Source organism: Tripterygium wilfordii, chromosome 18, assembly GCF_013401445.1.
Source record: "Tripterygium wilfordii isolate XIE 37 chromosome 18, ASM1340144v1, whole genome shotgun sequence".
NCBI classification, from domain to species: domain Eukaryota; kingdom Viridiplantae; phylum Streptophyta; class Magnoliopsida; order Celastrales; family Celastraceae; genus Tripterygium; species Tripterygium wilfordii.
The window spans coordinates 12,038,297-12,065,769 of record NC_052249.1 but is presented as its reverse complement, the minus strand read 5'-3'; the positions used below and the strand labels follow the sequence as shown (position 1 = coordinate 12,065,769).

Sequence of the window (27,473 nt, the reverse complement as noted above, 5' to 3'; positions counted from 1 at the left end):
CTTATTCAATGTGTCAACTCCCACATATAAGAACAAAAAGAACAAAGGCGTGAATCTCTTTTGAGTTAAACCATATAGATTCGAATGGTTTTAAGTTCAATTTTAACTATGAACAATACCTTGTGGACACGCGCTTTGCTTTACCCCAACTTATTTTATCATTAAAACAAAACAAACAAAAGATATACATATTTTAATGCTTGCCTTGAAACCTAGTAATAACAACTAATTCTGCTGTACGTATGACAGTTCACATAAAAAATAAATTTAGTAATCACTTTATTATGTATTAATCGCCAGATTTAACGTTAAGGAATGTTGGCATGTATGCAAATACAAGGAGTTGCTTAACGATAGGAGTGCTCCAAACGCTTTGTGGACATATGTTTATTTTCCTAAATGTTATCATCGACATTGCCGGCTCTCTGCACTCTTCATAAAAATTGTCAAATCTTAAAGGCTGGCAAAACAATGAATGATCTTTTACTTAAAATAATAGCAAACCAAAGAAAAGCAATGACCCACAGAAAAATGGCATCGAAGAGGGAACTTTTGGCCATCTTTTTCATATCCTTCTCTTCAATATTCTTCTCAATTGCAGCATCAGAGGTCAACGAAAGCAACATCACATGGTGGTGCAACAAAACCCCACATCCTGAACCATGCAAACACTTCATCACCAAAAGCCACAAACATTTAGGAATCAATGACTTGTCAGAATTCCGAAGCACGATTATCGGTGTAGCAATGGAGCGAGCAATTGCTGCCAAAGAGCATGTCAAGCGGCGCGAACCTGACATCCAAAATGAGCGCCAGAGAGTTGCATGGAATGATTGCTTGAAACTATATGGTATCACAGTTCTGCAACTAAACCATACCCTACAAGGCCTAAACGACACAAGCTGTACAGATTTTGATGCACAAACATGGCTCAGCACGGCACTCACCAACATCAAAACGTGTCGAACGGGGTTTCTTGAACTCAATGTCTCCCGTTTAATTAGGCCTATGATGGCTAGTAACTTATCAAAGCTAATTAGCAACAGCTTGGCCAGTAATGGAGTCTTTTTAGGCGTTAAAAACAACACAATTACTAGTTCTGCCCGATCATATCCTAGTTGGTTGTCAGGGCATGGAAGGAAGCTATTGCAATCGCCTCCGCTAGCCTCGAGCTCAAATCTGGTGGTGGCGAAGGATGGTTCGGGGCAGTTTAGGACGATTCAGGCTGCTATTGATACGGCCGCTAAGAGAAGTGGAAATGGGAGGTTCATTATATATGTGAAGAGAGGTGTCTATAGAGAGAACATTGAAGTTGGGATCAATAATAACAATATTGTGCTGGTTGGTGATGGCATGAAAAATACTATCATCACTAGTAGCAGAAGTGTTGGGGAAGGTTACACAACTTACAGTTCTGCAACTGCTGGTGAGACTAGATTTAATTTTAATCCATTTGTAAATGTATTCTGAATGATCATCAGTAAATCAAATATTCATTCATGATTAAATATATTATACTTTCAGGTATAACAGGAGAAGGATTCATTGCCATTGGCATCACATTTCGCAACACAGCAGGTCCCCAAAACCACCAGGCCGTCGCCATGCGTTCTGGCTCGGACTTCTCTGCCTTCTTTCGCTGTGGCTTTGAAGGATACCAAGACACCCTCTACGTCTTCTCACAGCGCCAATTCTACAAAGATTGCCACATCTATGGAACTGTAGACATGATTTTTGGAAACGCAGCAGCTGTTCTCCAAAACTGCATTATCTACGCAAGAAGGCCTTTGAACAAGCAAAAGAACACAATTACAGCCCAAGGCAGGACAGACCCAAATCAAAACACGGGCATTTCAATCCTTGAATCTCGTATTTTGGCTGCATCAGACCTTAAACCAGTTCTTGGTTCGTTCAAAACTTACTTGGGAAGGCCATGGAAGCAATACTCTCAAACAGCTTTTGTGGAAAGTTATCTTGATTCGTTAGTTGATCCTGCTGGCTGGCTAGAATGGGATGGTAATTTTGCTCTAAATACTTTGTACTATGGAGAGTATAAGAATACTGGTCCAGGGTCTTCAACTGGAGGCAGAGTGAGGTGGCCGGGCTATCACGTTATAAATAGTACGAACGAAGCATCGAGGTTCACAGTGGCCAATCTCATAGCTGGGCAGTCGTGGCTACCAAAAACTGGTGTACCATTCAGGTCTGGTCTTTGATTACTGCCGCTAGTGATCCAATCAGTTTAATAAGTTGGTTGTCTACCTATTTATTATTTAAATTATTTCACATGCTCAAATAAAAATGTTGGTTTCTGTCACATTAATCTATCCTACTTTACCTAATTCACACCAAGAAATCATCAAAGAATTAAAGATTTCTGGATCAACATCGATACTTCTGCCAACAATGCTATCATAGTAGAACTCCTCGGCCAGTTCAGGTTGTCCAGACCGCACCATTTTCTTAATAAGAGCATCGTAGGCTGTAACATCAAGGTCCATACCATTAACAAGCACGTACGCCACAAAATCAACAGCAGACATTGCATCTGCGGAAGAACTTGCATGAAATGGGCCTCCGTTTGATCATGGGCTTTACATGGTTTGAAGGGTTTGGCTTCACAAGGACCTCCACGTCTAATAAAAGGCTACGCTCGTTAAGAATTTGTTCAAACCAGCCCATGGGCTTTTCTGTCCAGCAGTTTCATTTCCATTGGCACAAGTCCTTGCCCAGAGGTGGCTCCCGTCTCGATTCTTGAGAGGCTTTCTTTTTCTTTTTTCTTTTTTCTTTTTAATGCTGCCGATTACAAATCTAATCTAGTAAATTAAGCACAAAAAACCATCTGCAAAAGTTACTCCCAGGAAGAAAATTAAATGCATGGCAAAGCTTTGCAGAATGACATCATAACATCACAAACATTAGGTAATTTCTCTAGAAGATTAATGTCATCCTCATCATGTCAACTTCCACTCTTTTAATCCTTTATTTGTTCTCATTTCTCATTCATATTATTACAGCTATAATTGACATAATTATTCTGAATACGACATAAAAACCTAAATGCAATTATACTAACTAATATTTTTTTTTGCAATAATTTAATTTAATTAAGCATACTTTATATTTTTTTTGTGAAAAGAAAAATGAAAATAGACTAGTAGAATAGATAATTAAAGAAAAATTATTACTATCAGCCATCGGGTTGAATTGTGCCGTTAAAGTTGCACCTATCGGCTATACATTCGCAGGCAAAAAGATTCATGCATATCAACATGGCAAAAGTTGCACTGTAACCTGTTTTGAACATCTTTGAGCTTTCAAAGTTGTAGCTTATTGTTAGTAAAAAAATTGATCTAATATACCACGAGTGATTGTGCATTGCAATCAATTGCTCCATTTGATGCTGGCCTTTACGTGGTATGAAGGATTTGTTGGTTTTGCCACCTTTGAACAAAAGTATTGTTTGGACCCAAAAACTGCATTTTGGTTTTTCTTCTTTTGAAATGATTTTGATTTCAATCATGTTAATTGAGAACGTTATCAACACACAGAAAATAAACGAAAAATAAAAATCGAAAAAATGAAAGACCAAAATTTACAAGGTTCACCACACACAAAATAAACTCCATACTAAAATCCCAAAAAATCCCTTTTGGCACAATATAGCTGGTAGATTGTCTCTTCTACCTCTCTCTATAATCTATACAAAACGATTACATATGTACAATATTCAGATTCACATATATGGCCTACACTGTATTCAGCTTTGAGTAGTTTATACTCCTGGCAGGTACACAATACTCTTCTTTCCTAGATATTTCTCGACTTCTACATTACGAAGCTAACATCAAAATTCAAAAGAAGTTCGAGATTGTCCACGTGGGTCCCCATATCCGACTGAAAAGCTATTGACCCTCCGCGTTTTCAGGGTTTGGGCTGAAGCTGCAAGGAAAAGGTTAAGAAAAAAATTGGAGAAATCATAGTGGGGCACAAGGTATATCACAGAAGCTGCATCCCTATTGGCTGCGGGCACTGTGGATGCTCTTACGCACTCCAGCGGTTCACCATTAAACGAGAGGACGGAAAATTTTCCACTTATAATGTAGGACCTACACGACGAAGACCATTTTGCAATTTTGGAATTTATGAGTATCTTAACATATTAGAAAATGCAATTCCAAAATTTTTTTGGGTAGAATCTTCAAATGTATACAGGCAAAAGCCAAGCCAATCTTAACTCAACTTGTTAAATACTGTAATATTTACGTTTCAAGAATATACGAAATTATCAAAAGATATTACCACCCACCAGATGGCCAAGTTTATAACCTTACTTTTTTGACTAACACATCCTTATAACTTTGAATGGCACTGAAATTCATAATAATAATAATAATATAAAAGTGGGGCACGTTTCAGTGGGCCCATGGAACTGGACTCACTGTGGACGCCCCACTATGACCCACACGCATACGCATAGCTCAGCCTGCAAGTTGCGAGAATTTATAGTGGCCAAGTCTAACCCACGCCGAACCGCGAGCCGCAACGTACAAAGAGAGATTGAGGAACGGGACCCACCGAGTCCGACTTCGCGGCGGCTGTTGGTGTAGCCGGGTTCACAAAATCATTTGACATTGCTCTCTTTATTTGGAGGCCTATCGCTCTCCTTTAAGTTATGGGTCGGTCTCGCTGGGCCTACTGCAAGAAAGCCCATTTGTGAAGCTTAGACACATATTTATAGCCACATATTGCCCAAACCACCCCTTAGAACGGGGTTAACAATGGTTAAACCGTGCGCTGTTTAAACGGGGAGCGTGAGCCCCGTTTACGGTGGACTAAGCTGTAAGGGCGAAGCTTAGACACATATTGCCCAAAATACCCCTTAGAACGGGGTTAAAAGTGGTGAAACCGTGAGCTGTTTAAACGCGGGGAGTTTGAGCCCCGTTACAGTGGACTGATGCACTGAGCTGTAAGGACTTATGTATATTGAAAAAAAAAAAAAAAAAACTGGGTCATGATGACAGTTAGAAGTGGTAAGGAAACGTATCAGTCATGAGCAGAGCCTGACTGGTACGTTGATTACCATATTTTATTATAGGAGTGTATGTAGGATCACTAAGGGTAACAGTGATTTCGATACATTGTAAGTTTAAGCAATCTGTAAGTTAATCAGCAAATGGTAAACTTCACTTGCAAAGTCGAATCGTAACTCGTCATAAATGATTTGCAATAGTGAAATGTTAATACTTGTTCATGACTTTATACAAAAAAGGAATTTGAAGCAAAATATAGGTTATATTATATATGGTTTTGGGCTACGAAAAAAAGAGAGGATACATATATATATTAGGTTATGAGTCGTAATTAACATGTTATGGATGAGCAAAGAGTGATTTTCTCCTCATTTGGAATCTAGGCGCAATAGAAACACATCAGTATCTTTCATGCATCATTCAAAGTTCTTACAATTACCTCTAACCATCGGCAGTCTAGTTACCATATATATTTAGGATAAACAACAAAAGAGTAGCGAATTCAGCGGCTACACGCCTACACCTATATCTATCGACCACAATCTGATAGTTCATCGCAAAAGAGAGCATAGGGTAGTATAGCTCCAACATCATCATTGTGATTTTATTACAGTTAAGACTTGAATAAAATGGTAGGGTCTAGGAATGGAGTTCGGGCTAACCCAGGTCCACCATCCCACATTCAGACACAGAGAGAAAGAGGTTGTAACTTTTTGGCTGGTGTGGTGGCTGTCCCATTACGTCACCTCCGATATCACCCTTAATTATTTATTTTTTCCTCTGGGGTCTTCTGGAGTCCTTTTAAGAATTGGTGATTGGTCTGTGCCGTTCGTTCGCTCTCTGGCTCCACCGTTTGTTCCTCTCTCTCTCTCTCTCTCTCTCTCTCTCTCTCCCTCTCACATACACTCTCAGAAGCATTTACACAAACAATTTGAGGACACTTCGATCGGTTCTCTGTGTGTGTTTTTTCCCGTTTTGGTGTCTCTATCAGTTGCAGGTGGGGGTGGCAGTAGAGAAGAGGATAAACACTTACTATTTTGCGGCACCTTTTATTCCCCCAAAGCTTTTGCACCAATTTAGCTTGAACCAACAATGAGAGATAACCACAGCTTTTGATATTGAGAAGCCTCGCTACTTCGACGTTCTTCCAATATTCCTCTCTCAGGCTCAGCACGAATTTCCTTAGCTTTTTGTTGTATTATCTCCTTCTCGTGATCTGGTCCGACAACTCGACAGTTCGTGAAAGTTGGGCCGGGGTTCCAATTCCCGAGGGGATATTCTTATATAACTGTTTATATGTTTTCTTGTCTTATCCTGTTAGGACTTAGGAGAACCATCTTCTATGACCTTTTTGAAAAGAAAGTAAAAGAGGTGATTACTTGAACACAATCCAGATCTGCTGATTTCGAGTGCCAGAAGACTCTCTGTTGATTTGTGAGCCCTCTCTCTTCATGATCTTTAAGTATTCAATCGATTCCTTTGCGTTTTGTTAATTGAAAATGCTACAGAAGGAGAAAAAAAAAACCCTAATTCTTCACAGGCAATTTTTTAAAACTCTTTCAGTCCTTTAAAAAACGCTAATTCTTCACATGCAATTTTTAAAACTCTTTCAGTCCTTTTGGGTTTATTCTTTTTTGCTGGTATATGAGTTCATATGTCTCTTTTAATCTATCATATTATTATGTCTATATGTGTACTTGGTTATCTGGTGGTGAAGCAAATTAAGGAGTCCTACTCGGCTTTTTTGGATATTTGTGAATCATCAAACTAAACGTTCTTAATTTGTTTTTTCCCCCCTTGATTATAGACCTGTGAAACTTAATATTTTTTCTTCAATTTGGGTATAATGTATCAGTTACAAAAGCTAAAAGAACGAGCATGAAGTTGAGGCCTTGGCTGGTTTTTTGAGAAAAGGGGGAAGAAAAAGCACAATCCATTCAAGTTTGGTGAACATTTCATGATTACATGCTAGCTAGCTACTTTGCCATGATCACACATGACGATTGATATGTGTTTTTCTTTTCCTACTATTGGTGAAATCTTAGTATAGGAAGTAATGGGTTGGACTTAATATTAGCGGATGATGATTGATGAACGTACAGTCTAAAATTCTTATTCAACGATTTCAATTATCATTCTTTAAAGAATTTTCCCTAATTTAGTTTACCTTTTTGCAGGACACTGAGATTAAGGAACAAAAATTAGGGAAGTTTCGCTTGCATGTTAACTAAAATTATTCATGATTTTTGAGTCATCGAATGTTCATTGATGTTAATTCATTCTTGAAAGTTGCATGCAATTAGTCAATTGATCTTTGTTCGTGAAATTTGCATGTAAATTATTCGTCATTTTGAGTTTTCCGTATTTTTTAGCTTCATATGTTTGACATTATCAATTGAGTTCGAAAGTTTGCCGCGTTAAACGTTACAAACAAACAATGGCAGGCAATTGTCTTTACGTGTGTGTATATGCTAATACAGTATATATACTGGATGAACTGCAGGGAATTGAAGACCTAATCAGCAGCAGGAGACTATGGATTCATTCACTGATCATGTTCCTCCTGGTTTCCGGTTCCATCCCACCAATGAAGAACTTGTTGGTTATTACCTTAGGAAGAAAGTTGCTTCAAGAAGAATTGACCTAGATGTCATTAGAGATGTTGATCTTTACAAAATCGAGCCATGGGACCTTCAAGGTGATATATAGACACTACACACATTATCCTTTCAATTAAATAGAGTGAACCCATTATTCAAATTATAAGATTGATTAATTAGATCAGCATACACTTATTTTTTTATTTTGTGAACAGAGATTTGCAGAATAGGGTCAGAAGAGCAAAATGAATGGTACTTTTTTAGCCATAAAGACAAAAAATATCCAACTGGAACTCGCACAAATAGAGCAACCGCGGCTGGATTTTGGAAGGCAACAGGTAGAGACAAGCCCATTTACTCTAAGCATGAGTTGATTGGGATGAGGAAGACCTTAGTCTTTTATAAAGGTCGAGCACCAAATGGACTGAAATCTGACTGGATTATGCATGAGTATCGCCTAGAAACAGATGAAAATGGAACTCCACAGGCAAGTATAAATATATTCTCACCTATATTCTTCTTAGATATCTCACTTGTTAGTTTAGCCTCTATAGCACCTTTCATTAAAAAATGATTTCAAAAGACCAAATTTTGTAAAACCATTCAAGAATGATCCCTTCAAAGGGACATTTAAAGATGCCAAAATTGAAAGTCTTGGCTTCTATTTGGGAGAAATATGCGTTTACTCCGTTTACCCAGGGCCTTCCGCTGACTCTTTGTGCATTGAGGTTGTTAGTCTGATATTGTTTTCTTTGTTTTTCTCCTTACTATGAATATTATTTTTCATTAATAAACAATCAGATTTACCATAAAAAATGATAGATTTATTGAAATTTTGCTTTGACTTGGAGCAGGAAGAAGGTTGGGTGGTGTGTAGGGCATTCAAGAAGAGAATAACAACTATAAGAAAAGTGATCAGTGAACATGAATCCCCTTGTTGGTATGATGATCAAGGATCATTAATGCCAGATTTAGATTCTTCACCACCAAAACAAAACCCTCACCCAAATATGGCTGCTTACCACCACCTTCCTAATAATTACCCCTGCAAAGAAGAGCTTGATCATCAACAATATTTCCAGTACCAAGTTCCTCACCATGATCACTTCCTCCAGCTCCCACTCCTAGAGAACCCTAAATTGCTTCATCCACCAAGTACGAGTACTGCCACATTAACCTCCAATATTTCTATGGCTGCATATAATTATGGAGAACTGGATATGAACCAGAAGGTAAGTAATGTACAATCCTCAATATCACTCACAGAAGAAGAGCATATGCAACAAAACTTGCAATCTGTGTTTGGTAATGAGCGAGGAGGAGCGGATCAAGTGACGGATTGGAGAGTTCTTGACAAGTTTGTTGCTTCTCAACTCAGCCAAGATGGTCATGATCTTTCGAAGGAAAACAATGTCGTCTTTCAGGGATCAGCAGATAAATGTAGTTGTTAGACATTTGAGCAAACAAGAAATGGAGATGGAGAATGATTCAACATCGACCTCAAGTTGGCATTTTGATCAGTGGAAGTGACAAGCACCCTATAGTACTTAAATATGTATGGAAGACTACACACACATACATACTGATAATTGGATTTTTAATTATGAAGTAGAATGATCTATATATTAATTAATTTCCGGCATGTACATAATAAACTTGACCGACCACAAATAACTTTAATTGACTGTTGTCATCTTAGTGTTGATCAAGTTAATACTCAACAATATTAGTTTTCAATTCTAATGAAATGACTTAGTTTAGGACTTTTGTTATTAATTACTAATTATGTCGTCAATATTTGTTTCCTCAAACGATAACCTTTTTTTTTTCATGCATGAAGTTCTCCTTAATATTATTACTACGTGCAGTTAATTAGCACTTTTGTTATTTGTTATTTCATGAAATCTTGCAATTTCCAAATAAATTGCATTCTCTTCAATTCTCAAACCAACTTGAACACTCTAAAATCATTAGATAGAGTTTATTTAGGTTTGCAGTACTAATAACATAAATGATTTATCAATTGACCTTTTTTTTAGGTGGGGAATTCACAGGCCTGACACCTTAAGTTTTGGTCCTTATCGGATGTTCAAAAGACAAGCTTGTATGTCGACGTCGTTCTCGGTTATAAAGAAAAAACTCAAATGATTTGTTTGCGGAATTATTTCAATGTATGATATTTATATTATCTAAATTTACATATTTCACTTAAAAAATAATAATTTTGCTTCTATATAAACAAGGGGATCCCATGTGACTTTTATGAAAAGGGTTCATGTGTATTATAGGCGCTATCATGCTAGCTTAATGATATTGGTGCAAGGGAATTCTTAGCTGATAAGTTTGGCAATACATATGCAGATGTGCATTGCACTCCACTTCAAGAGTACAAGGCACTCAAAGAACTCAGTCATGACCTAGATTAAGCCCCAAAAAATGACACCAACATATCATCAGGAGATTAATCAATATTATTTACGCGCGCGCATCCACTTTGTGTAACTGATGCACAAATGTCATCAAATTAATTAGAAAAAAAGGAAAGTTGTAGCTGATCACTTTAAGATCTTAAGGGGGAGAAGCAAAGGGCATTTTTTTTAAAAAAGGTAGGCAAATATTAGTGCGAATATATGTTATTTACAAAGTAAGCACTCAAACAACAAAAATTTTGAACAAAGAAGACCAAAAAGAGTTGCAGTACATTAGTAAAAGCATAAGCCAAGGAAGCAATTGCAACATAAGAAGGCTTGAAGACCTCGGATTACACATATAAGCACAAAAATGCATCAACCATATATTGTAAATTTGTAATCCCATTTAAAGTGCTCTTAATCTTTTCTTCTTTCATCGTCAGCAATTAGAATCAAAAGATGATCATAATTAAGTTTCAACAGAAAAGCATATGTTGAGCAAAACCAAACTAATTAGCTTCTAGTTAGACAGTTAGAGAATATAGCTAGCTAGCTAGAGAGATAATGAACACTTACCGCGCGCGAAGAAGCAACATATCTGAAGCATCGATATTTATAAGGAAAAAGTAGCTTTGCTTATTAGAGAGGGAGAGAGTTGATACTAAATGGGTTTTCTGCATTGGGGTTTGTGTGTGTGTGTGTATATCTATCTATCTATATATATATAAATATAATATTACAACAAGTTTGAGCGTGAGGTGAAACTTTAATATATGTCATTTTCATCGAAATAATTGAATTATATCCAAAACGACATAATCATTGTTCAATTAAGGTCTCCCAAAGCCAATTTATTTCATGCGAGACACGGTTACTTTACAGAAGGGATATTCCTGGGATAAAAAGCAAGCAAAGTCAATGCTCATCGATCTTCTTCCTTTAATTTGGGTATTACTCTGAAGAGAGGGAGAGAATGAGAAGACAATGGCATGCACCCATATACGCATGCAGTGAAAGGGGTCTGCAATTGGGTGGAGGATGAACCATTGATAAAAAGCATACATTGTTGTTGCATGTGAACGGAAACACTAGTCCATGGGACTGCTGTCATGTTCTTCTTTTCGATCCCACCCACAAATGCCCATCCAACAATCTTCCTTTGATGTTTTTACTGATTGATGTTCCTTCCTATAAAAGGAAAGACTACTAATCCTGGAAATCAAATCATTCAACATCATAAATCAAGGAATGATTTATCAAACTTACCGTTGAAGCAATCACAAGGGAATATGGAAGGAGATATTACTCAACACCATAAATGAAGGCATGATATACAAAGACTACCATTGGAGCATTTACAAGGAAACATAATTAATCCAATTAAAGAGTTGACTCATGAAGAAGGAAAGTGTGTCACATAATATGCCTCACGTAATCAATGGTTGCAATATGATCTATATTCCTTATATAGTTGATATGCTTTCCTTACTTGTATATAGTTACCGTTGTAAAGTGTAATTGTAACACAAGATATGACTATATATATAGAAGCTCTCTAACTCTCACGATCAAGTGAGTTTTACACAAAAATCTTTTGTTTCTAATCTTCTTTACTTCCATTGGTCCCCAAATTGACGACTCCTTAATTAGCAGAGTATTTTCTTTCAGATTTGGGCATCGACTCTTGCCAGAATCCACGCAGGCAAAAACGACAGACTGATACGGGATTACCATGATTTGCGGGGATTCAATTACGCATGGGCCAGGGGCCCAAACAGTATAGGCAAGGGCCCAAGTACTAGAGAGTTAAGGAATAACAGGCGTATTTGGGCCAGGAGGCCACTTTGCTGGATATAGCAATACTAATGGGCTTTTTTAGTAACATTAATGGGCCTTTCTTTCAAAATCAGTTTCTTCATCTGCAGTCTAATTACCCCCCTCGTACGCCCGCGCACCCCGCACCCTCGAAAACACACGACTGCGTAAGCATTAAGCAGACACCGTTCCTGAAATTTTCATATACTGTCGCCATTCATCCCGCTCTTCTAGGGTTTCTTCGTTTTTTCTCCATAATCTCCACGCTCTTTCTCATTCACGATCACCAAACCTACCTTAATCTATTGCTTAAACCTAGAATTTGAACTCCGTCACTCTGCTCATGGACGCGCTCTTTGTTCATGCCGTTTCTGCGCTTTTTCCTTCCGATTCTCTTATCACGCCATCTCCCTCCTTGAAGAACACGAAGCGGTTGAGATCTCTCCGTGCCGCCAACAAGACGCGATGCGCGAGAGAATGATTTCGTAATTATGTGGTTCAAGCAGGGTATCCGAGTCGACGATCATCCTGGTATTGTTACCTACCACGCCGTGCGTCTTCGATCGCGGATTATTTCTCGTGCGTATGCTTCTTCTTCTGTATCATATTCCTCTTTTTGCTTGTTTTTAGGTTTTTTCATTGTTGTTCAATTGTTTTTAGGTTTTCCTTTGTAGCAAAATCTATACCTCGAATTTGAACTTCGTTACTGTGCTCATGGACACATACTCCTTTCATGCCGTCTCTTGCTCTTCTTTCCTTCCGATTCTCTCATCACTCCATCTCCCCTTGAAGAACACGATGCAGTTGTGATCTCTCCGCGCCGCCAACGAGACGCGATGCGCGAAAGAATGATTTCGTAATTATCTGGTTCAAGCAGGGTATCCGAGTGGACAATCATCCTGGCCTTGTTACCTATCATGCCGTGCTTTCTCTTCACGTCTTCGATCGCGGATTATTTTTTTAAAATTGTTTTTAGGTTTTCCTTTGTAGTCAAATCTTTACCTCGAATTTGAACTTCGTACTCTCATGTACACACTCTTGCCTCTCTCTTGCACGCGCTCTCTCCTTCCGATTCTCCCATCTCTATCTTCTTCCTAGGAGAACACGATGAGGTTGATCTCTATTCGCGCTGTCGATGAGAGGTGATGTGCTAAAGAATGTCTTCGCAATTCTATCTCCGAGTCGAATATAATCCAGGCCTTGCAGCCACCGCCGCCTCCTAGTATCAGGCAGTGGTTACTCATTACGTCTTCGATCGCCGGATTCTTTCTAGTGTGTATGCTTCTTATGTTCGTATTTTCTCTCGTTTTCTCTGTTGGTCAATTCTTCGCATAGGCATATTCCTATTCTCTCTCTCCAGTTTTCTCTGTCGGTCGATTGTTTTTTGGTTATTCTGTCTTGCCTACTCTAATCTCTTGTTGAAACGTACAATTTATACTCCGTGACTACTTTCATGGACGCACTCTCTGTTCATGACTTATTGTACGCGCTCTTCACCATTCCGATTCTCTCGTCAATCCTCCTCACTTTTCGAACAGTATGCAATTGTTTAATATCCGGCCTGGCAAAGAGAGGCTATGCACGCTTCGTAACTCTCTTGTTCAGGCGGGGGTTCCTCTCTAATTGCATGTGATCTGTGCTTCTTCTGCTGTCTTATATTTTTTTAAAAATTTTGTTCTCCCTTTGCTTTGTTGCAGTTCAATTGTTTTGGAATTGTGTGTATATTACTGGTTTTTCCGGCCAACCATGGCTGAATCAAATTTGTATTCATTGAAATGAAACTGCATTTGTAATTTTGAACTTGAAAATTATAGTTTGGATTTTGGAAAAGAAAACAACACTCTTAAGGGCGGAGAAATAATTTATAACAGTTATAATACAGGCACGCATGTGTATTGCGATGATTGAGTTTTGACACATTAATGTAATGTCTTATTAACTCTCCGTGTTTGTTTTATGCTTGAACATCTGATAATTTTGAATGAAAAGATTATTAGGCAATGAAAAAGTTACAACTAGCTGCTTGGCAGTCTAGGTTTTTGGCATTTGAGCAATTCGCTCATTGTTGATGAGTTGGAACCATGCTTAGAAATTATTTTATGTGTGCAGTGTGCATTTGAGTTCTTTTGCTGGCTTCATTTATACAATAAACTCCGTTAAATTTTATAATCATGATATGTATGTTCGTTAACTACATAGATAAGTTCCTATGTCGTTTTATGTTTGTTATCCTTAATGTCCTTTCACTCAGGTAAATTCTTTCCTCCTGAGGCAGAATCTCAGAATTTTATATCACCCCTATTGGAACTCTAGCGGATGCTGCTGAAGCAGAAATCAGGTATATAACCTTGGGCACTTCCCCTTCTTGACTTGTCTCCTTATTCCATTCTGCATTTCTTGTGGCAACAACTTTCTATTGTTTACTGACTTGATGGTTCGCTGCCTATGTACCTTCAAATGCTGATGCCAAAATCAATTGTAAAGACAAAGACCTCTTCCCTCAGCTGGAATGATTTACATCCATAGCTAAGGTGAGCATCATTGTTTTCACTTGATGATGATACCTTGTATTCTGTTAAAAGTGGTATGATCTCAATATGATGTTAAGAAAAGGTTTATCCCCTAATGAAATGTCTTCAAATGTGTGGAAAAGAGTTGAGCTATCAATGATTCCCAAATTCAGTCTACTTTGAGCCATTTGGTGAGTTAGTGTTCAGGCATACAACAATGTCACAATATGAAAATATAGTACCTTAATGTGAGGTGCCAGGTGCAATTGCATGCGCCCAGTGTATATGTGCTTTGTTTGCTCTCTGGAATGATATGACAGGCTAGGCCAGGTCATGAAAAGGCATAGCTTGCTCATAGAGGAGAGATGGTTGGCGGCTCCTTGATAGGGATGAGATTTGGCTTCAGCTCTTTTTGTTAATATGCATACGTGTATCCACGCTAAGGCTATTTGGTTTGGCAGATCTTTTAACCAATTTTTCCCAGAGGAACCGGGGCCTTCTTTTAGAACCTCAAAACACAACCGGCACTGGCTTAGTGGGCTTTAAAGGCTGTAATTTCAAGCCTTCAAGAACTTGCTAAAGGAAAAAACATAGCCAAAAACTATTTTATAAAAGGGACGTTTGTGCGAAATCCTAAAGGAAGCTTTTCAGTTCTGGGAAAAAAAGGGAATTGTAGGACCATTTTGTAGGGAGAGAAAAGAACACAGGAGGATGAAAAATGGCCACTTTGAATGATTGGAATTATTTTATAACTGATTTCATTTGTGATTTGTTGTGTTGGATAATGTGCACTTTTAATTTACAATTTTCTTTTCTTTTTTTAATTTGGTGCCTGATAGAGCAAATTGCCTAGCACCTTGGGTTATAGGGGGTCTTGGTGCCCAAGTACCAATTCTGCCTATAATTGTCCTATAATGACTGAAGCTTGCTTCAGGTGCTTCCATTTGTTCTTTATAATGTAATTTTATTTGATTCACTTTGTTGGATGAGGCATACTTTTAATTTAAAATTTTATATTCTTATTTTTCACGTGATTTTATTTTTGATTTATTTTGTTGCATAATTCATACTTTGATTTAAATTTTTCTATATCTTTAATTTGGTGCCTGATAGGGCAATTGCCCAGCGACGGGGTGATAGGTGGTCTTGGTGCCTTAACTACCCCTTGTGCTTACATTGACACTTTTGGAGATGATTTGGACCCCATAAATTTTCATCTTCATGATCCTTTCAACTATTCTTTTACTAAGGAGGTCTTAGTATGCGACTCTGACTTATGTTTAGAGCTGGACATCTGTTGAATCATAGCAGTTCTCCCCGCCAGAACCCAAATATCCGCTAGTTTATGCTCCTAAACCATGTGTATGTATCTTTTGACTATTGTTGACTGAACAATATGCTCTGCGCTGTGGTCATAAGAGAGAATTTATGAAATTATAGATGGATAACAATGGGTGTTTGGTGAGAAATAATCCAATTTGATCGCACGTGTTGGGTCTAGTTTTTCTTAATTTGCTAGCCTGTGTTTCGGCCCATAAAGTTATCAAGACCTGACAATCGTCCGAGGTTTTACATCTGATGTATGGACTGTTTATATTTATCTTTCTTTTAGCCATTTATAATTGCTTTGATCATTTTTTTTTTCAATAAAACTTGCACATAATATGATAATCTACTAAGATCATTTGACCTATACGATAGCAGAGATATTAATGTGGTGGTGATTAGGGTTGAAAAACTGCTAGTAGGATATACTAAAAGGAGAAGACGAAGACTTAGACTTAAAAATTCTTGAATTGAAGTAATAACTTATTAGAAAGGGTGTTGTCTCTGTGTGATTAATGAAGACAGTAGCTCTTGATAAGAAGTTTGAACTCATGGCAAAGGAGAACTGTAGTATGGATCCTCACTAATTTTTCATATGTATTCTTGTCGACCTAAAATATTGTTTGAGATAAGGCTTTGATTATGATTGCGATTGGTATTTGTTACAGAATGACACTTGGATGATTATCCATGTCTTATGCCTCATATGTTTCAAAATCACGCTGTGTTATTCTTCTTTGGAACATTCTGACGGTAGCAGAAGGGTTACTGTATAATAGTTTTGCATTCTTTGTGTGCCTGGAATTTTTCCCTGGTGGATATAGACAATTGCCACATGGAATCCTGCAAGAGAGAGTGTTTTTCATGGTCTTTGAGAAGGAAGAAAATGTATGAATACGTTGCTTGGTTCTCCCTACTGCATGCGTTACTTTGATTTTTTTATCTAAACCTTATACCCATTTGGCTCTGATTTTGATTCCGTAGATTCAGGATTTTTTTTACCTTCAGCTAATCACCGTCAAACAACTAAGATGCTGTTGGCTTCTTTCATTCTTTCTTGCTTTTTAGTTTTGATAGCAGCGGATGATTAATTAGGCAAGTTTGCAATATCTTGTACTTGACTTACTGCACTTTTTTTGATATTGGCAGTCACGTCTCTGGTGTTTGAACTTCTATATGTGCCCGTTAGCTCGCTTGTATGATAGATTATAATAGATTATAAGTTGTGAAATAAGATATAAATATAAATATAATTTGGTATCATTTAAGTATAAACTATAAATGTTTTTATATAAATATAATGATATTATTATCTTAAAAGTTTATAACATTATATTTTATTATTTTTGTAAATTTATTTATTTTGTTATAAATATTTATTATTATGACATTAATTTTGAATTAAAACTTAAAGAATAAAACGAAAAATAAACAGGGACACTTGTGATGTTATGTACTGTAATTTAACTATTTAAAAAGTTTATAATGTACTTCCGAGCAACTAGTTAAAGTGATAAAGATGGTGTGTATCACTAAATCTCCCTTCCCCTTTTAAAAAAAGTTTATAATGTATATTTATATATGATATTATCATATATAATATATTATTTAAAATATATATAATAATATCTTGACCCAGTTATTATATTATTTTGGCCTATTGACGCATTTAATTGAGCTTTAAGCCGTCGCAGTTAGGCTCGGGTACATTTAATTTGGGCTTTGAGAAGACTTGGAACCATGTTATATTTTTTTTTGTTGTTTTGGACATGAAGGACCATTTTGCTACCGGGCTTTGAGCCCAAAAAAGTTAATCTGACGTACAATAGAACTAATTTCTTTGAAATCATAGGCCCATAATGATTTTATTTATTAAAATTAAATTCATTATGAAAAGACGTTATTGAAGTTTTAGGGTTTTGATTAAAATTAAAGTTAAATTAGAATTGTCTAAATCGTTGCAAGTATTTAGTTAATGTGCTTGTTTGGTGGAGTATATTTTTGATTTTTTAAGTTAGCTTATAAACTTGGAAATAAATTTTATCAAACACCTAATAATAAACCAGCTTGTAAGCTCAAAGAAAAAGTTTCAAATTGAATTTCATTTTTTTACTTTTCTTTATTAAGATAATAATGTAAATAAAATTTTAATTATATAAAATTTAGTGTAGAATATTTATAATAAAATAAAATCATACAAAACAAAACTTAAATATATTTTTTAACATAATTTTACTTTCACAGTTTATAAACCAACTACCTTATTGCTTATTTGCTTATTTTATAAGTTAGTTTATTCCAACAATAAATAAGGCCACAAAGGTGAATAGGTGATACATTGTCATCGACCAACATATAATTAAAAGTTTTTGAAATTGAAAAAGAAATTATTTATTTTTTGGAAAAAAAAAACATTTTATAAGTAAACTTAACCCGTGTCGGATGTCACGAAATAAGATGAACCATCTAAAAACGCTAATCAATCAATGAAAGCATGGGTGATGACTACTTGGAACAACGCCAGATGCATTTCGAGAGGAAAAACGTCAGCGATATGCAAGTAGCTACACTAACATATCGCCTTCAAGCAAAAGGCATTACTTTTAAGAAATTGCACGAGTTCACAAATAGCAAATATAACTTCCCTCTAATTGCATGCCAGCCTCACACCGAGTCCTCCAGGAAAATCATAAGAGACGTAAAACCTATCTATCTTTAAGGAGGATGAATATTAACTAGCCATTTACATCTAGTTAGTTACAAATTGCATTGTCGGTATATGTAAGCACTTGCCAAGAAAGTCCTCTGCTCAAACAATGCATGGACTTGACATGCTAGTATGATTGACTCTTACGATTACATTGCTCTCTAACAAGATATATTAAGACGACGCAAACAATCGGTGTTTGATAAAGATTTTAAGATAAGTAGGACAAAGGCAGAATGTATGATGAGTAAGTTAAGTAAAAAAGGGAAAGAGGAGGGAGCAAGTAAAATGAAGGGAAAGAAATACTTGTAACTGGAAATTTAATATATTTTGAGTTTATAATTCAGAATGATGAGGAATAACAAAACAACTGTAAAAAGATTGAGAATGAATTCAGAATGCCTTGGCAATTGTAAGATATTACACTAAGTTAATTTATCTAAATGATCCCAAAATATTGATGAGTGAAAAATCCTGAACTGAGAGTTTAAGTTCTCTTCATTTCAAAGAAAAAAAAGAAAAAGAGAGAACACAATGTATGACAATATGCATATCCAACCTTAGCGCCTGAACAAGTAACAAATATGTGAAGGGACTAGAAAGAATAAGAAATCAACTAGCTAGGTAGCTAGAAAGAAACAGTAAAATTAATGAAACCAAGATAATTAAGAAAAGTTTGCATTAATTGCGTAACCAAACAATATGGATGAATGGAAAACTTAATTAGGTATATAAAAGATTTCCCTCGCTTGTGAAATTAAACTGAACTTAACCAGATGTATATAAATGAAAAAGAAGCAACAGCAAGAACAAGGAGATCACCACACCACACTTTTAGCAAGGACAAGGAGATCAACGCACCACACTTTTAATGTGTGAGGTATTGGAGAACAAATTATATTTGATAAAATCCTTACAAACCTGACCACAATGCAATGCATACGACGAACTACATACGTTAGGCAAAAGCTACTTACAAATGGAACAGCATATATTGATTGTGTATGGAAACAATACAGAAAACCTAAATTATAAAGCAGGAGTATATACTTATTCCCACTAAGCCTAAATATGGCCAGTGACCACATTTAATTTATTTACTCAATGAAGTTTCACTGAAAGCGCAAAAAGTGAGAGGAAATTTTCTGAAGGATGGCAAGAGTCCAATCATCCTAAGGCCAAACAAAGTCAATAATAAAAAGTGAAATACCAGTGAATAAATTCCATTATTTTCAAAGTTGATGTGTAGAGAGTGGTTCAACCCCGTGAGCTTCCTTATTAAGGAAATTACCATCTTACTCCGGTTTTTTCACATCATCACTTTTTTTTTGGGTAAGTTCACCACATCATACGATATCAATTAAATATGCCAAAATGATTTTTAGTAGACTAATGAGAATCCATTAATTAGTACATAGATGAGCAAAAATTTTTAAAAACAGGCTCTAAAAATTAGAAAGTAGAAACAACTTAAGACATCAAATTGATGAATTGAATGCCAGAAAATACATATTGAAACTTCACATAATTAAGTGTTATTAGAAATTCCCAAAAGAAAACCAGCAAAAACCACAAAGATTTCGGGAAGAAATTGAATTGGAATTCAACATTGTAGGAACAATTCTCATACGAACTTGCTTTGAGCTACAAAGTACAAACTAAGCACAACTTAGTATATGCAATTAGGTACCTCGTGCTCTTTCAATCAAAGGCAATTAAGTATCACAGCGGATGTTCAATCCCATATGTTAATTGTCTAGTGGTAAGCCCAAATGTTGATCACAATATTCATTTGGTTTTCACTTTCATGAAGAAGGGTAACAATCATAAAGAACTTCTTGTTCAAGGATATTGAGTTGTTGGACTCTCTTACTAACTATGCAATAACTGGCTTAAAAATTAATTTAAGTGACAGGACAATATAGCCTTGCTTCAATAAATTTTGTCCAGCCTCAGTTTAATCTAATTATACTTTATATTCATGCAAAGAAATCACAGCCCATCAACCCCTCACAGACTTTTCTGCCAAATGACAGGACATCCAAAAAGCCATTTAGATACATTGGAATGCATGTTATATCAATCATAAGTTAAAAATAAATATGTACATGTCACACAGACAGAAGTACTGATCGAGAGTCAAGACTACATAAAAAGCGAAGCCACCTCAAAGGGAAACTTAAATAAATATATAATGGAAGAAAAAAATTAAACTACAAACAGAACCACAAAGTATAGTTGTGAAGGGAGAACCTACAGTACCTGAAATTTAATCCTTGGCTGGAACAATTTAAGCAGAATAAGCCATTCCATCTATGTGATTAACCAGTTCGCCAGATCTGATCCTATTTTACATTCAAGCAGAAAACAATTTGAAAACAAACGAAAAACATCTATGAGAACCTGAAACTAAGTTCCGTCTAACTAACAGGAAATTCAGTCAAGCTAACAAGCTCATTTAGAAGATTTCTGATCAAGCTATTATAACCATATTGTGTTCAGTTCAGTTTCGAAAAAACTATGAATGCTGTAGATCTTCAGTCTCTACGAATCTAATAAAGATTTAAGATACAGATGCGCTTGAACTATTTATGTTTCTCAATTGCATTTACCTTTCAAAGGAATCGTCAACGAAACGAAGCCCTTGGGAGTCTTCAAACGGTAAATCTGATAATCTCTCCGATGGACAACGCTCTGGCGCGAGGGTGAAAATTGTGCGTCCTGGATGCATCCAAATGCAAAATTTGACGAGCAGAAAACAATTTGAAAACAAAAGAAAAATATCTATGAGCACCTGGAACTGAGTTCCGTCTAACAGGAAATTCAGTCAAGCTAACAAGAAATTCATTAGAAGATTTCTGATCAAGCTATTATAAGCACATTGTCTTCAGTTCAGTTGCGAAAGATCAATAAATACTGCCGATCTTCAATCTCAACGAATCTAATAAAGATTTAAGATACAGATGCGCTTGAACTATTTATGCTTCTCAATTTCATTTACCTTTCAATGGCCTCGTCAACGGAACTAAGCCCTTGGAAGTATTCAAACGGTGAATCTGGTAATCGCTCCGATCGACAATGCTCCGGCAGGAAAGTGAAAATTGCGTGCCCTGGATACATCCGAATGCCAAAATTTGACGATATTACAGAATCGGAGGTTGGAGGCGGTCCTGCAGATCACACTTTCCGTGTCTCGGCGTGCTGAAGTACGTAACGAGAGTTCCAATGAGGCTTACGTCTGTTGCTGCTGCTCTGAGGTAAGAAGGATCGTTTGATTGGAAGAGAGGAGATAATATGTGTGTGAGCGTGTGTGTGTAGAGAGAGAGAGGGCGGGGGAGAAGGCGAGGAGGCGTGAGGGAGACACACAGCAAATCCGAGTTTATAGAAAGAGTAGTGTATTACTGTAATTGTAATTGTAATTGTCACGTCTCGAGCGGTGCTTTGTAGCCCCTGCGAGGCTCAAGCCCATTTATGATGAGGCTGTTCATGATTCTCCTCTCTCTCTCTCTCTGGCCTCGTTTCTTTTCCAGTTATGATTCTGTTTGGAATGGGTTCAGGGCTTAGAGAGCTAGCGCAAGATCCAAAACTGACTCAGATATGTCAGTATTCTGGTAAAATGCTTGCATCTCTGCAAGGATATCAAATTATGTATGGATCAAGAGCAAGATACAAGCATATGCCTCTATATATCATTGAAAGAATCAACAAAAAAAATAAAATCCAAGTATTTATACATATCCCCTATTGGGAACGCTAATGACCAAAACTGAAGAAACATCATAAAGATATTAAAAAATGAAGAACGGCGGATTGATGAGGGCATGAAGGTGTTCTGGACATTGGATTACTTGAACAATCAACGAATTTACAATTGAGAGAACAATCTTTCGTCACAACCGTCCGCTGACAACCCAACTGGCTCTGATGAAGACGACTGAAACTCTGGTCCAAAAGAGTGGTATATTTTGAATGAACTTCAGAATTGTAGGCTTTCATAATCGGTTTCTATGCCTTCTTTAAGTTGCGTCGATTATCTTTATAATGCACTCGATTTCTTCCATGCTACCAGAGACTTGAGGAACTTCAAGACCTGCATGAATAACGATTAACGAGCATATAATATCTTACCAAAAGCAGTTCTCTATCTTTGTATTGAGCTTTAATTACTACATGTAGAATGGATTTACCTCTGATGGGTCCCTGAGAGAGTAACAAGCGTTGCTCTCCTTCGGCACAGATGACACTAAAATGCCATATCCATGGTTCCCCTCTCTCAAGACCTACGACAAGGGCACCCTGTCAATTCACTCTACAAAATAAACAAATCAAATAAAATGTGTAGGAATGTCAATATATTACCTTAAATGCATCTTCATCTGTCCGGTCATCGCCAACATATATCGGGAGCACATCATTGCAATTGCTTAACCCTAAACACTCGAGCAGAAATGTGACAGCTTTCCCCTTGTCCCAATCGATCACAGGACGTACCTCTAAAACCTAATCATTAAATCACAGCAGAAACAAAAACCGAATAACACAAGATTGAAATCTATATTCCGTGGACATGAGAAAACACAGTGTCAACATTGGAATATTATCACACAGCATGATGGTTGAAAAGATTACCTTCCGCCCATGAGTCAATCGAAGAAGTGGGAAGTCCTTTATGACATCATGTACACATTGAGCAACCATTGTCCAACTCTGGAAAATATAAATTCAGAGAATTGAAATACACGTTAATAGATGTACGGAACAAAGACAAGCATATAGTAACTGATAGAAACTAGATGACTAATCCAATAATATTCACGTACTAAAGAAACTCATACCTTTTCATCTACATTACGGTAATGTACAGAGACGCAAAACTTATTGTTTTCAACTTTTGCTCCTTTAATATCTTTGGTACACTCAACAAGAGACCTAGAAACCTGCAAGGTCACAAATAGATCCGAATATTAGAAACTAATAAAGAGGGAAAGTTCACAAACTTGTGCTTTCTTCTGAAGGAGCAGAGAATAAACTTACATACCTCATCAATCATAGGCAAAAATGCACTAGCAGGCTGGAACAAATTGACTTCCTTTCCCTTTTTCAGAGGAAATCAGATACAAAATTTATATCAAAATACAAGTAAAAAGAGAGTGCAAAAGAGATTTAAAGTACGAAAAATTAGAAGCTTCAAAGCTTTATACCTGCCGATCAGTAGCCCAGACATGGGGTTGGTGGTCATCGGGTGTATATCGTCGAACAGGGCCCATGATGTCCATCCCGTGGCTTCCCGCATAGTAGAGTTCAGTTAGTCCAATAAACTCATATACCTGTGTGGGACAATAAAAATTACCAAAAAACAACCAAGAAGTACAGTTGCATCTATTATAAACAAAAACAGGAAGAAAAAAAAAGAAGCCTCCTCTTAAATACCTTGTCCAGGCTTCTTCCACTAATTATTGCTGTTGGGAAATATTTTGCGACCATTTTTACAGCATGCCTCATCTGAAGAAGTTACAGGACATCAGGAGAACACATACAAGAGAGAGAAGAAGGATGTAAAACCTTAACAGAAATAACATGTACATCATCTCAGAGAATTTTCTTACAGCATTAGACATGAAGGCACGATCAGGGTTGTCCACAATTGGTGAAAGCGTCCCATCATAATCTAGGAACAATACTATTTTCTTTTCTTTTGCGTGATTTGCAATCTTTTCAAAAGATATAAGTGCTGATGGATGCTTAAGCTGCATGATCAGAAAAAAGTATGGAGCATCTCAGAAACAAACTTCGAATGCTCGATCTCTAGTAACTCACAGAAAACAAAAGAAATGGTAAAAACACTTACCATCCAGGTTCTGTAAGCATAATCGGTATCAGATGAGGCAAACTCATTATTAATGGCCTTAGTAAACTTCTTATGAGGAGGAGATGAAGATTTCATGGCATCCAACCAACTGCTTGAACGAACATCATCAAGTACTCCTGTTTTCTTTCTAGGAATGGTTAGGAATAAATTCGAGGAAAAAGATGCTCCTTGGGCTGGGTATGCAAAGAGACCAGAACATCCACTTAGTCTCCACTTGCTTATGGGTGCAGAGTCAGTGAGAACAGGAGCCGAGTTATTTGGTTTCAGTTCCATGGGATCCAGATTCAACTACAGTTTTTGGTGGCGAACTAAGGAAAATTTAACAGCAGACAAAGGCAATGCACTTGACGGTTTCAAGATCAAATATATGTTTCCTCTTCAGCCAACTCTTTTGTCAATGAAGAACCACCTCTTTAGAGTTTTTTGTCATTGCTATTTGGCAAGCAGTCCATCAAGCAGAAGATTCCTAGACACTGCTAATATAAAGACTGTTAAATAGGGATCCAAAGAAATTACATATCTAAAGGTTTCTCAGCGGCGTAAGTTCAATTTACCAGAACCTTCTCATTTCCCTAGCTGCTGTATGCAACCTTCAGATCTCAAACAAACTATCCACCCTTCTGCAGAAATAAGCAGAAAACTAAGTGTTAAAAACTTGTTCAAAGGAAAGAAGATGGTGATAATAAAAAGGAAACAAATGAAAGAATCGATGTTTGAGTACACTTTTAGTGACATCAAAAACAACCTTTTCTTTCCCACAATAAGACAAAACAACCACTGAGAAGAATGATTAAAAGGTAATACACCACAGAACAGCAAAATATATAAACATTCCCACCTATGTTTCCACTGTATCATTAATTATTAGAAATAATTTCATGTATGAAACTATTAATACATAAGATGGTAATTTCTTAACTAATATCACAAGCACTGGGATGAATTGTGCCTCAATAAAGGCTGAAGGCATACCACATTCCAAATACAACAGGAGGAAAAAGAATTAGCTAACAAATAAATGAAAGAAAATTTAGAATATTGACTGGACATCAGAAGCATATTCTTCTAATATAGTGAAACACTGAATGCCCAAGGAATCGAACACCCCCCAACCATTACAAACTCAAACATCATAGCCACTGCGGCAAGCTGTTGAATCAGAAGCATATTTTTCTACCTTTTCTCTGTTACATGTCAAGCATAAATCATCTTCTTGTTTCTTCAAAATTGATAAACAGCTAGTGGCCACAGTTCATTTAAAAGCTAGTGACAGGAGACTTATTTGTTCAGTACTTTTCATGATTTCCCAACTTACAAACTATATTCCAAGTGAAGCATAAAAGCATTACTTCCCTTGAAGAGCACCGAGTCAATGATACTTTTATAAAAAACTATCAGCCTCAAATTTTCTCATTAGATAACAGAAAAACGAATAGCGAAATTCTCCTTGAATGATAAAAATATAATAAGAGATTAAATACACCAAGAGAACTAGGCCCGGCAGCTCTCCAAAACCTTTTAATGAATAAAAGTTAAGAGTGAAATAACTTCCAAACAACTTGAAACCATAAAATTTTTGTCGCCATATTGTTGAAGAGTGAAGATTAATTTTCAATGAAAAAAAATTACTCACCTGACAGTTTTACTCATTATAACTAACAGTTGTGACATGCATAATTTTCAAAGGTTGAGTGTTTCAAAAGATCAAATAGCCATTAAACTGTTAAAGATTCTACATGATGTTAATAACTGAAAGATTTCAAATTGCTGCTGCCAATGATAAACAAATAAATCTCTTATGGTTAACCAAAACGCATGTTGACCTATAGAACAAAGTAACAAACAGCATCCAATAACGAAGAGATGACCAGTTAGTGCATACTTTAATTTAGAAAAAAGGTTGCACTGAACACACACATTTAGAAACAATAATTAGAGATGCATGCCACCTATATGATATAGAAAATAAAGAGCAGACCCAAGAATATAAAGAATGGACAAAGTGAAACAGGATTCACCATTAAAAGGGTGTCCTTCAAAGGGATATCTGGCAGAGAATATGTTAGAAACTGGTAGTTGTGCGTAATAAAAAGGGGTTGCGCCCCACATAGTGGAGGAACCAATACCTTATTGCGACCACACATGACGGTCTACAAAGAAGCATGGGAGTCATTAAACACATATGGACCCAGCGGCGAAAGAGACCATTACTTATTAAGCCTTGTAAGAGCAAATATTAAAGAATACATGCACCACCATGCTTATGTTGCTATCAGCCTATCACACATCCACAGTGACCACCGATATCAAATTTCCAATACAAATAAAGAAAGAGAGGAAAAATAATAAATATAAGCGCGTGTTTGTGTCTGGGTTTGAGAGAGATTTTCAAGCAAGCAAAGATTCAGTTAATTCGTTTTTATGACCAATATTCCACCATAGAAAATTAAGATCACAAAAATAAGGGAGTGAAAAGCGACTTGCTCCGAGTTGACAATTAAAACATGATTTTGAAGGCAACATCTACCAAAATTAAAAATCAATAGAAAAACCAACACCACATCACATCGTTGCCTAATCAAAAGCGCCTTCAGGAAAGAGAATAGGATCAATATCTGCCATTAGGAAAATTTGAAAACGGCCCTAACCAAAAATCAACAATCAGTCAAACAAGAATACGCCAAACAAAAAGCTATTACCATAAAAGGGGAAAATAATAAATATAAAAAAGAAGAAGAAAGAAGAATAACGTAATATAAACAAACTGTGAACGGGAACAAATGATTATATTCCGGCCGAAACACCAGGGGAATAAAATTTCCCCTATGCATTGGATTTTAAATGGATTTTTAAAAGCGAAGCATCGAACCGACATACGATCCCGACTCACCTAATTTACAAGCCGATGGCGTGAATGAATGCAGATGCTCTCGCCGCTCCCTTCAAGAGCTACTGAAAAACAACGACGAAAAGCCGTCGGAGAAAGTCAAAGAACAGGATCTTATAAAACGCGGTGGCTGCAAAATAAGGCAAAGATTTCAAACACACAACAAACCTATTTCAATGTCGCTTTTCCCGCTGTTTCTCAGCAACCAAACGCGTCGGTAGAGTGTAGACAACACAACGGACAAAAAGAGAGGATATCAACGGTTATATAATAATACCTAAGAAACGGATAGCACAAGGAATCGCAGAGAACGAG

The 27,473-nt window shown here is 36.6% G+C and overlaps 3 protein-coding genes and 1 long non-coding RNA gene across 14 annotated transcripts; 3 read left to right on the top strand and 1 right to left on the bottom strand.

The window, feature by feature from the left end:
- Positions 1-531: 531 nt before the first annotated feature.
- LOC119984759 (pectinesterase-like) lies at positions 532-2,216 on the top strand. Its single transcript, XM_038828859.1, has 2 exons — positions 532-1,426; positions 1,525-2,216. Exons 1-2 carry the CDS (start codon positions 532-534, stop codon positions 2,214-2,216), a joined length of 1,587 nt encoding a protein of 528 aa, XP_038684787.1.
- A 3,365-nt stretch (positions 2,217-5,581) lies between these two features.
- Positions 5,582-10,117, top strand: LOC119983961 (NAC domain-containing protein 26-like). The gene is made up of 4 exons (XM_038827703.1): positions 5,582-6,467; positions 7,537-7,731; positions 7,849-8,120; positions 8,488-10,117. Exons 2-4 carry the CDS (start codon positions 7,569-7,571, stop codon positions 9,082-9,084), a joined length of 1,032 nt encoding a protein of 343 aa, XP_038683631.1. The 5' UTR covers positions 5,582-6,467; positions 7,537-7,568; the 3' UTR covers positions 9,085-10,117.
- A 1,853-nt stretch (positions 10,118-11,970) lies between these two features.
- On the top strand, positions 11,971-16,867 carry LOC119984084. 4 transcript variants are annotated; one of them, XR_005464833.1, is made up of 3 exons: positions 11,971-14,197; positions 14,344-14,390; positions 15,483-16,867. It is a non-coding gene; the product is annotated as an uncharacterized LOC119984084 (long non-coding RNA). The 4 variants fall into 4 exon arrangements; XR_005464831.1 differs by having other exon boundaries at positions 14,344-15,303; XR_005464832.1 differs by having other exon boundaries at positions 11,972-12,438; positions 14,111-14,197; positions 14,344-16,867.
- A 2,505-nt stretch (positions 16,868-19,372) lies between these two features.
- On the bottom strand, positions 19,373-27,467 carry LOC119984454 (trehalose-phosphate phosphatase A-like). Of its 8 annotated transcripts, none has more exons than XM_038828405.1 (16): positions 27,327-27,466; positions 27,162-27,223; positions 24,826-24,891; positions 24,251-24,744; positions 24,009-24,149; positions 23,833-23,904; positions 23,604-23,729; positions 23,441-23,497; positions 23,238-23,339; positions 23,032-23,109; positions 22,762-22,902; positions 22,590-22,682; positions 21,404-22,492; positions 21,015-21,123; positions 20,665-20,747; positions 19,373-20,568 (listed from the first exon to the last, which is right to left on the bottom strand). In XM_038828405.1, exons 4-13 carry the CDS (start codon positions 24,542-24,544, stop codon positions 22,439-22,441), a joined length of 1,158 nt encoding a protein of 385 aa, XP_038684333.1. In that variant the 5' UTR covers positions 24,545-24,744; positions 24,826-24,891; positions 27,162-27,223; positions 27,327-27,466; the 3' UTR covers positions 19,373-20,568; positions 20,665-20,747; positions 21,015-21,123; positions 21,404-22,438. The 8 variants fall into 8 exon arrangements, with proteins under 8 accessions (XP_038684333.1, XP_038684334.1, XP_038684331.1 ...); XM_038828406.1 differs by having other exon boundaries at positions 19,373-20,424; XM_038828403.1 differs by adding an exon at positions 26,398-26,548 and having other exon boundaries at positions 20,461-20,747.
- Between the last annotated feature and the right edge of the window lie 6 nt (positions 27,468-27,473).

What these genes read in the sequence shown, in the direction of transcription:
- LOC119984759 (XM_038828859.1), top strand. Translation starts at nt 532, where the DNA reads ATGGCATCGAAGAGGGAACTTTTGGCCATCTTTTTCATATCCTTCTCT. An exon ending in TTACAGTTCTGCAACTGCTG is followed by an intron (nt 1,427 to 1,524) that starts GTGAGACTAGAT and finishes TTATACTTTCAG; the next exon opens with GTATAACAGGAGAAGGATTC.
- LOC119983961 (XM_038827703.1), top strand. Translation starts at nt 7,569, where the DNA reads ATGGATTCATTCACTGATCATGTTCCTCCTGGTTTCCGGTTCCATCCC. An exon ending in CGAGCCATGGGACCTTCAAG is followed by an intron (nt 7,732 to 7,848) that starts GTGATATATAGA and finishes TTTTGTGAACAG; the next exon opens with AGATTTGCAGAATAGGGTCA. An exon ending in ATGAAAATGGAACTCCACAG is followed by an intron (nt 8,121 to 8,487) that starts GCAAGTATAAAT and finishes GACTTGGAGCAG; the next exon opens with GAAGAAGGTTGGGTGGTGTG.
- LOC119984454 (XM_038828401.1), bottom strand. Translation starts at nt 24,544, where the DNA reads ATGGAACTGAAACCAAATAACTCGGCTCCTGTTCTCACTGACTCTGCA. An exon ending in ACCGTAATGTAGATGAAAAG is followed by an intron (nt 23,110 to 23,237) that starts GTATGAGTTTCT and finishes TATATTTTCCAG; the next exon opens with AGTTGGACAATGGTTGCTCA. An exon ending in CTCTCAGGGACCCATCAGAG is followed by an intron (nt 22,493 to 22,589) that starts GTAAATCCATTC and finishes TTATTCATGCAG; the next exon opens with GTCTTGAAGTTCCTCAAGTC.